Below are 9,572 nucleotides of genomic sequence, written 5' to 3'. Positions count from 1 at the left end.
TGAGGCAATTCAGTCTTAACATTATCCTTTTCCTTTAAATGTTTTTATTGATTTTTAGAGAGATAAAGATAGTGAGAAACATCAATGATAAGAGAATCATTGATCAGCTGCCTCCTTCATGCCCCCTACTGGGATCTAGTCCCCAACCTGGGCATGTGCCCTGACCAGGAATCGAACTCAGGACCCTTCAGCCTGCAGGCTGATGCTCTATCCACTGAGCCAAACCAGCTAGGGCAAGGGTGCAGTCTTAAATGAGAAACTGTTGATGCCAGGAGGAAAGAACATGAGCCCGTTTTACATGTGCCATTCATAAATCTTGGAAGATTAGAAAGTTTGTAGGAGACTGGCCCATGTGGCTCAGTGGTTGAGCATCCATCTATGAACCAGGTCTTGGTTGGATTCCCTGTCAGGGCACATGCCCAGGGTTAAGGCTCGATCCCCAATAGGGGGCATACAGGAGGCAGCCAATCAATGATTCTCTCTCATCATTGATGTTTCTATCTCTCTCTCCCTCTCCTTTCCTCTCTGAAATAAAGCCAACAAAAAATATAATTGAAAAATAAAATGAAATAAACCGGTAACAATAGAGCATGCTAACCACTTGTGGCCGTCTCCTCCACTCTCTCTGAATCCAGTTTCTGCAACAATGATCCTTCTCGTGGCCCCTGTAATCTTAAAACCAGTGATGGTACCTACAGAAGTCAGGACCTCACGGCCCACAGCTCCACTGGAGGACCTGCAGGGACAGACGTCCCCTCACCAGTGCTGAGCACGAGACAACAGGCCCTGTGAACGAGAACAAGTTCATGTTGCTCTCAGAAGCAGTGAAGGTTGTCACAAGGACCCCCTTCTCAGGTTGAACTCAGAATCCCCAAGTCATGGTATCCGAGCTACAATATAGGACCACAAAGCTCCGCAGTCTTCCCTACAGGCTATGAGCAGCAATGCAAATTAGGCCAAACTGAAGACGTATCTTCTGCCATCACACTGTACCCGGAGGCACACAAAGTTGGGATCCCAACCAAAGTTGTTTACCCCTTCATGCTAGGAAACCAGTCAACTTCAAAAAACCCAAAACAGTGACTAGAACCTCAAGATGAACAGTGGCTTGAACAATAAGACTTTTATTGTCATACAAACAAGAGCGATGGTAGGCACAATTCCCTGGCTGGTGACTTCAAGTCTGAAAAATGCCATCACCAGAGTTATGTGAGACCAACAATATCTTTGAAAAATGTAGTCCATCTTTTAAAATGCCCAAGAGTCCTCTAGGTAAAAACTGGGTAAAGTGCAGGCCGTAACTTACCAGGAAAAAAAAATGGGTAAGAGGAAGTGCTCAGCCCTGACCGGTTTGGCTCAGTGGATAGAGCATCAGCCTGAGGACTCAAGGGTCCCAGGTTCGATTCCGGTCAAGGGCATGTACCTTGGTTGCGGGCACATCCCCAGTGGGGAGTTTGCAGGAGGCAGCTGATGGATGTTTCTAACTCTCAATCCCTCTCCCTTCCTCTGTAAAAAAATCAATTATATATATATATATATATATATATATATATATATATATATATATATATATATTTAAAGAGTAAGTGTTCAGCCTACTCATGAATTGTCCCACAAATGAGAGAACATTGGGATGTACTTGCCAGGATATTCTGGGATGGATAAATGTTCCACTCTACAGGCTCCAGCTATGAGGTAGAGTTGAAATGGCTTCTGCAACAGAAGGGCCAGTGATATAAATCTGGCCATGGTCCTGGGCAGGTTAAAAAGTGCAATGCAGTCCCCACACTGGAATTTGTATGTTCAGATGTATGAGGCTCAATACAGGCAAATGGGACCTTCGTAAGGGATCTCCTCCAGCAGTTCTCCCATTTGAAATCTGTGGTGGCCTGGCTGGTGTGCCTCAGTTGGTTGGGTGTCATACCATGCAGCCAGGGGTTGCCAATTTAATTCTCAGTTGCTATTCTCTCACATTGAAGTTTCTCTCTAAAATCAATACGTTATCTTTAAAATTAAAATAAACATGGCACCAAATACTTAAAAAAAGAAAATATTTTGGTATTCAATAAGGTAAGTCCTTTGGCTGAAGGCCTTCTCACATCCACTCCACTTATAAGGTCTTTCTCCAATGTGAATTCTCTGGATAAAATGATACTAAAATTTGGTAAATGATTTCCCACATTTGCCACACTCATAAGGTCTTCATCCAATGTGACATGGTGTTTTAGGTGCCTGGAATTGAAGATCAAATTATTTTCCATATTCAATATTCACAAGGCCTTTATGCAGTGTAAAATCTTCAATTTTTTTTAAATTGACTCTAGAGAGGAAGGGAAAGGGAGTGAAATATCAATGATGAGAATCATTGATTGGCTGCCTCCTGCAACCCCCTATTAGGGATCGTGCCTGCAACCCAGGCATGTGCCCCTGAGCAGAATTGAACCTGGGACCCTTCAGTCCACAGTTTGAGGCTCTATTCACTGAGCCAAACCAGCTAGGGAAAATCTTGGATGTTTAGTGAGGTTCAAACTATGCCTAAAAGATTTCCCACATTCACCATACTCATAAGGCCTTTCTCTGGTGTGAAATCTGGTGTTTTAAGAGACTAATGCTGTAAGTAAAGAATTTCCCACATTCACTGCACTTGTAAGGCCTTTCTCCAGTGTGAATTCTCCGATGCTGAGAAAGTACAAAGCTTTGTCTAAAACATTTCCCACATTGGCTACACTCATAAGGCCTTTCTCCAGTGTGAATTCTTATGTGTTTGATGAGACTAGAGCTGCAAGTAAAGAATTTCCCACATTCACTGCACTCATATGGCCTCTCCCCGGTGTGAACTCTCTGGTGTTTTAAGAAACTAGATTTGTGAGTGAAGAATTTCCCACATTCACTACACTCATAAGGTCTTTCTCCAGTGTGAATTCTCTGATGCTCAAGAAGCACAGAGCTTTGGCTAAAACATTTCCCACATTCGCTGCAGGTGTACGGTCTGGATCCAGAGTGAACTTTCTGGTGTTTTATGAGATTGGAGTGGTAGGTAAAGAACTTCCCACATTCACTGCACAGATAAGGCCTCTCTCCTGTGTGTACACTCCGGTGTTGAAGGAGTGCAGAGCTTTGGCTAAAGGACTTCCCACATTCCCCACACTCATAAGGCCTTTCTCCAGTGTGGATTCTTCGATGTTTAATGAGGTTGGACTTTTTGCTAAATAATTGTCCACATAACTCACAATTGTGAGGCCGCGCTCCAGTGTGGACTCTCCGGTGTTGAATGAGGCTAGAGCTTTGCTTAAAGGACTTCCCACATTCCCCACACTCATAAGGCTTTTCCCCAGTGTGGACTCTCCAATGGTCAACAAGGCTATAGCTTTTCCCATAAGATTTTCCACATTCATTGCTCACGTGGCAACTTTCTCGGGTGAGGACTCTCTGGTCTTGAACAAGCATGCGTTTGCAATTAAAATCTTTCATATATTCTGAGTCAGACAGAGTTTTTCCCTTGTGAGAGTCTGCGGCACACTCAGTTCCCCTGTTTGACTTCTCCCTGGTGTGTGTGGCCTGGTGCTGGAGAAATCTTGAGCTGGCCAGGAAATCCCTCAAAACCTCCTCACAGGAACCGGGCTTTCCCGAAACACCGAATTTGCAGTCCTTTACAAATGAGGCTCTGTCCATGTGGCCTCTGAAGCACATCTCTCCCGTGAGCTGCTTCTGATGCTCAAGTTCCGTGCTAACATCCAACTGTTTCTCACATGCCCCCATCTTGCACAGTTTCTGCCCATGATGTGTTCCCGGGTGCCCAGTGAAGTGCAAAATGTCTCTCATGTCCACACCACACAGCTCACAAGGATGGGCATCCAGGGCAGACACACCTGCCTTGGGAGTCCGGACCTGTGACACTCCTAGTAAAGAACTGCTGAGCTCAGACGGGGCCTCCTCATTCTGGGCTCCATGCCAACAACCTGAAAACGGAAAGTGCTGGTTAAGTGCATGTTGACTCCGGTGGGAAGGGGCAGTCCTCACACGTGTGTCTGACAAACCCAGGAACAAGTCCATGGCATTGTGTGCAGGACCAGGGAGTTAGTACACGTTGAGGATGGGGCTGCTCTGCAGTACTGGGCCATGAAGAGCACAGACTGGGGGAGGCCTCACGTGGTGAAGGACCCAACCATGCAGTGTATGCAGAGAGTAGACACAGGGTGCACAATTCACTTCAACTACGACCTCCCAAAAGAACTTCACTAAAGAACTTGGCAGCTGGTATTCAGGACTTTTAGAAATATGCACACACCTCAGGACATAATGCATAGGGGCCAACGAGGAAAGCACCACAGATGGAGTGGTGAGAAAAACAGGCTAGACCACCCGTGGGCAAACTACGGCCCGCGGGCCGGATCCGGCCCGTTCGGCTGTTCTATCCGGCCCGCGGAGCCAAAAGAGCGGAGGGTTCTCTTGCTCTCCTCTCCGCTCCTTTACTTTGAATTTATATTATTTCACACAAACACTCCATCCATGCTTTTGTTCCAGCCCTCTGGTCCAGTTTAAGAACCCATTGTGGCTCTCGAGTCAAAAAGTTTGCCCAACCCTCGGCTAGACACACAGTGTAGAGATGTGAGGCTGGAGGTGAGAGCAGAAGACATAAGCGTTAGAGCTGAGAAATTGGTGAAGTGTCAGGGAACAGGATAGACAGACAAAAATGAAGTGTGGCCCCAGGCATGGGATCAAAACACTAGTCCAACACAGTAGGTGTCTGGTGGGAGTTCAACACGGCACTGGCATCACACCCTCCTCCAGGTGCCACTCCTAACATTCTGCTGAGCCTGGATTCATGTACATCCTATGAACCACGTCTTTCTAACCCAACCAAACTCCCTCAGTGAGCAAATGCATGGCACCTTATACAGGTACTAAGAGAGGACAGCACACATGAGTAACCAGCACTAGCCCAGAACAAGTCAGCACAACACAGCCTACAGAAAAGAAAACCGAATACTACACGGAGAACTTCGAAGGAGGGTCTTGCAAGAACAGCCCACAGTCCATGGGAGGAGGAACCATGTCAGTGATGGGGATTCCTGGCCCAGGCAGGCCGGAGGCAATGTCAGCTAGAAGGAGGCACAGAACCCAGGTACACAAGGGCCTGGGATCTGAACAAAGTCACTTCATCAAGGAGAAGCAAGTCAGGTGTATCCAGTGGGTTCACTTTAAGACTCCTGCCCTGATTCCTTCCCTGCAAGTCTGGGGCTCTTCAAGGAAGGAGAGGGCCATGCACAGATCTCAACCCCACTAAGCACAACACCCATCCAGGGATCTAAGCATAGCACCCATCCAGGGCTCTAAACACAGCACCCATCCAGGGGTCTAACCGCAGCACCTATCCAGGGGTCCAAGCACAGCACCCATCCAGGGGTCTAAGCACAGCACCTCTCCAGGTGTCTAAGCACAGCACCCACCCAGGGATCTAAGCACAGCACCCATCCAGGGGTCTAAGCGCAGCACCTATCCAGGGGTCCAAGCACAGCACCCATCCAGGGGTCTAAGCACAGCACCCATCCAGGGATCTAAGTACAGCACCCATCCAGGGGTCTAAGCACAGCACCCATCCAGGGGTCTAAGCACAGCACCCATCCAGGGGTCTGGGGAAGGAAGCAGTGCCAGGTCCTGGAGTGAGGACAGACCTGCTCCTGGGGAAAGGGAAGGGCAGACACTACTGCCCACGGCACAGGGGAGTCTGAAATCCTTACCCAAGGAGCTTATCAGGGTCAAGTTCTCCAGCATCACATCGTGGTACAGGCGTCTCTGAGCCTCACCCAGGAGCTCCCATTCCTCCGAGGAGAAGTACAGGGCCACATCCTTAAAGGTGACCCTGCCCTGTGTGAGAAAAAACAAATCATCTTCTCTGTCAAAGAACAGTTTAGAAGGCCGCCATTTTGGACTGCGTGACTTGGCAGCCGCCATGTTGGCCACATGGCTTGCAGTTCCCTTGGTGGCTGCCGTCTTGAAATGACAAAGGCCAACTTTTCCCTTTGAATTAGCCAATAGGGAAAAACTGTGCACCTGTGCTCCAATCAAGAATAAGGGACAGCCCTAGCCGGTTTGGTTCAGTGGATAGAGTGCCGGCCTGCAGACTCAGGGGTCCGGGTTCGATTCCGGTCAAGGGCATGTACCTTGGTTGCGGGCACATCCTCAGTAGGAGGTTGTGCAGGAGGCAGCTGATGGATGTTTCTCTCTCATCGATGTTTCTGACTCTCTCCCCCTCTCCCTTCTTCTGTGTAAAAAATCAATAAAATATATATTAAAAAAAAAAAGAGTAAGGGTCAGGTCACAGGCATCAGGGGTTATAAATCTGAGCAGACCACCTGCTTGGTGTGCGAGTGGTTCCAGATCACATGTGCTCATCCTCCTACATAGAAGTAAAGATTTTTGCCGCGCTGCCTGTCTCTCGAGTATGTTTTGTGTTCTACCAGGACCCCTGAATTGGGGGCTCCCCTTATTTCTAACACGTGGCTGCAGGATGGGGACAGATAAAACCAGAAAAAGCTCCTCTCTCTACCGGGAACCCACAATCCTCCCCGCAGGGCCCCCCACATGCACCACGTGCCCGTCCTCCTCCCAATCGCCCCAACTCAAAGGACAACCCCGTCCTGGTGCCCCTGTCTCCTCACGGGCTCCTAGAGGACAGGGTCCCCCCTGCGCCCTTTGCTCCCAGGAAGAGAGACCGGAAGCTCTAAAGGCTCAGCTCAGTGTTGCCTCGAGCACCCGCACGGCCTGCGACCAGCTCACGGCAGAGCCTTCCCCGCGGGGTTCAGGGCGGAAGGCAGTACCAGCACCTTCAGGCGACCCTTGCGTGGGACTCGGGTCCTGTGCCCGGGGTGTCTCCAGGCCCCCGGGTGCCCCAGATTGGGGGGCCTGCTCTCCAAGTCCGAGGAGAGACATTCCGGAGGCGGTGAGGGTGGGGGGGGGGGTCGGGGCCAGAGAGGGACGGGTCACCCTCCCCTTCCCTGAGGTCCCACAGGCGCTTCCGCAGTCGCGGGGCCCGGGGAGGGGGCCGGCCCTGGAGACCCGAGGTCCTGGGGGCTCCGCGGGCCCCGCCTCCCTGGACCCGGCCGGCCCCGCCCCGGCCCGTCACCCCGGGGTCACCCCGAGCGCCTCGCCGTCCTGACGCGGGGCCTGGGCTGCAGGAGGGACGGGCGCCCGCCCCCGGGCTGCGGGGTGGGGTCGGGGAGGCGGGGCAGCCTGGGGGACGCGCTCACCTCAGCCGGGCGCCTGGGCGCGGCCGCCGCCATTGGAACCGGCGGGCGGGGCGGGCGGCGGGCGGCGGGCGAGGAGGCGGGACCCTCGCGCCCTGAAGCGGGTCCCTCGTCTGTGCGGCGGGGAGAACGACTCCCGCCGCCTTCGGACCCGGCACCCGGACCCTGACTGAGCGCCCCGGAAAGTCCTGCAAACAAATCCCAGAGCAGCTAACGCGGCCGCCTAGCCAGCAGCCGGAAGTACCGCCCTCTCGTATTGCGTCACCCGCAGGAGCCCCTCTTACCTATTGGATGTTGGTGCTGCCACTCCACGCTGCCCATTCTGGGAAATGTAGTCCCTTCCCACAGCGATGCTGCCACTTTACTGCGCATTCTGGGAAATGTAGTCCCTTCCCGCAGCGAGGCTGCCACTTCACTGCGCATTCTGGGAAATGTAGTCCCTTCCCGCAGCGAGGCTGCCACTTCACTGCGCATTCTGGGAAATGTAGTCCCTTCCCGCAGCGATGCTGCCACTTCACTGCGCATTCTGGGAAATGTAGTCCCTTCCCCAGAGGCTGGAAAGGCAGGAGGAAAAAGGGCTCATTGTGCAAAAAGATTCACGCTCAGTTGCGAGGTGCGTGGGAAGTGTAATCGGTGGGCTTTGCCTCCTCTTTATTTTTATTTTAAATATATCTGTATTGATTTCTGCGAGAGATAGAAACATCATAACCGGTTTGGCCCAGTGGATGGTGAGTCCCTCCCTTTGACTTAGCCAATCGAAAAAGACTGGGCGCCTGAGCTCCAATCAAGAGCAAGACCAGGTTGCCCTACTCCTAACCAGTTTGGCTCAGTGGATAGAGCATTGGCCTGGGGACTGAAAGGTCCTGGGTTCGATTCCGATCAAGGGCATGGACCTTGGTTGTGGGCACATCCCCAGTAGGGAGTGTGCAGGAGGCAGCTCGTCGATGTTTCTCTCTATCCCTCTCCCTTCCTCTCTGTAAAAATCAATAAAACAACCCTAGCTGGTTTGGCTCAGTGGATGGATCGTCAGCCTGCGGACTGAAGGGTCCCAGGTTTGATTTCGGTCAAGGGCACGTGCCGGGGTTGCGGGCTCAATCCCCAGTAGGGGGCGTGCAGAAGGCAGCTGATCCATGATTCCCTCTAATCCTTGATGTTTCTCTCTCTCTCTCTCTCTCTCCCTTCCTCTCTGAGATCAATAAAAAGAATACGCCATTGGGGTCCACAGCCATGGAGTGCAGGCATTTCCCTGCCCGGTTGTCCAAGAAGCAGATGCCTCTGTGGAGATGGGTGGTGACTGTGAGGGGCTGGCCTGGGTGACTCACCCCCTGATTGATCTGGGTTGGGCCGCTGCTCCCCTGGGACTCCAGCGTGAGGAGGGCACTGCCAGCCTCCAGGTCATCCAGGACAGAGGCCACGGTGTGTGCCAGCTCGGTGCTGGCGAAGGGGCGAAGGCCACTGCGATGGGGATCCTGTGATCGCTGGCTGTGGGGAAGGGGGAGAGGCAGGCCGGGCTGCTGCTGCTGCGGTCCCAGATGCAAATGGTGCCATCAGCGGTGCAGGAGCAGGAGCGAGGCGAGACGCTGGGAGGTGGGACTGAAGGCCAGGCCCCACTCAGCATCCCTGTGGCTCTCCAGGATGTGGCTCAGCACGCTTGGGTCCTAACCATCATAGGGGTCCGTGTTGAGGTCTGAAATCTTCCAGCTGTGGACGCAGGCACCTGCCCCACCACGGTGACCGTATTCACGATTGCTGCCCGTGACTACTGCCAACACGGGGTCCCTGTGAGCCGGGAAGCGTGGATATGTTCCGCATCTTTTTTTTAAAAAATATGTATTTTATAGATTTTTTACAGAGAGAAAGGGAGAGGGATAGAGAGCTAGAAACATCGATCAGCTGCCTCCTGCACCCCCCCCACTGGGGATGTACCCGCAACCAAGGTACATGCCCTTGACTGGAATTGAACCTGGGACCTTTCAGTCTGCAGGCTGACGCTCTATCCACTGTGCCACACCAGTTAGGGCAGGTTCCAGGTCTTGTGCAGCCTTCTTCTTGGCCGCGACGGCCTTCTGCAGGTTCCAGAGCTCGAGCCGTCCTCTATGGTGAGCAAATCCGACTGGCTGTGGTGGAAAGCCAGCGAGCGAATGCCATCGGAGTGACCGAAAGGTGAATTTGGGGTTCCATGTCTTTTTTTTTTTAAAAAAAAAAATATATATATTTTAAATATATTTTATTGATTTTTTAAAGAGAGGAAGGGAGAGGGAGAGTTAGAAACACTGATGAGAAAGAAATATCAATCAGCTGCCTCCTGCACACCTCCCACTGGGG

At 51.9% G+C, this 9,572-nt stretch overlaps 1 protein-coding gene across 1 annotated transcript; it reads right to left on the bottom strand.

The window, feature by feature from the left end:
* Positions 1-2,317: 2,317 nt before the first annotated feature.
* On the bottom strand, positions 2,318-7,495 carry LOC308236106 (uncharacterized protein). Its single transcript, XM_080645421.1, has 3 exons — positions 7,251-7,495; positions 5,742-5,868; positions 2,318-3,959 (listed from the first exon to the last, which is right to left on the bottom strand). Exons 1-3 carry the CDS (start codon positions 7,281-7,283, stop codon positions 2,563-2,565), a joined length of 1,557 nt encoding a protein of 518 aa, XP_080501547.1. The 5' UTR covers positions 7,284-7,495; the 3' UTR covers positions 2,318-2,562.
* Between the last annotated feature and the right edge of the window lie 2,077 nt (positions 7,496-9,572).

This window comes from Plecotus auritus (assembly GCF_963455305.1).
Source record: "Plecotus auritus genome assembly, chromosome: 10".
NCBI classification, from domain to species: domain Eukaryota; kingdom Metazoa; phylum Chordata; class Mammalia; order Chiroptera; family Vespertilionidae; genus Plecotus; species Plecotus auritus.
This window is presented reverse-complemented; position numbering and strand designations above follow the sequence as displayed.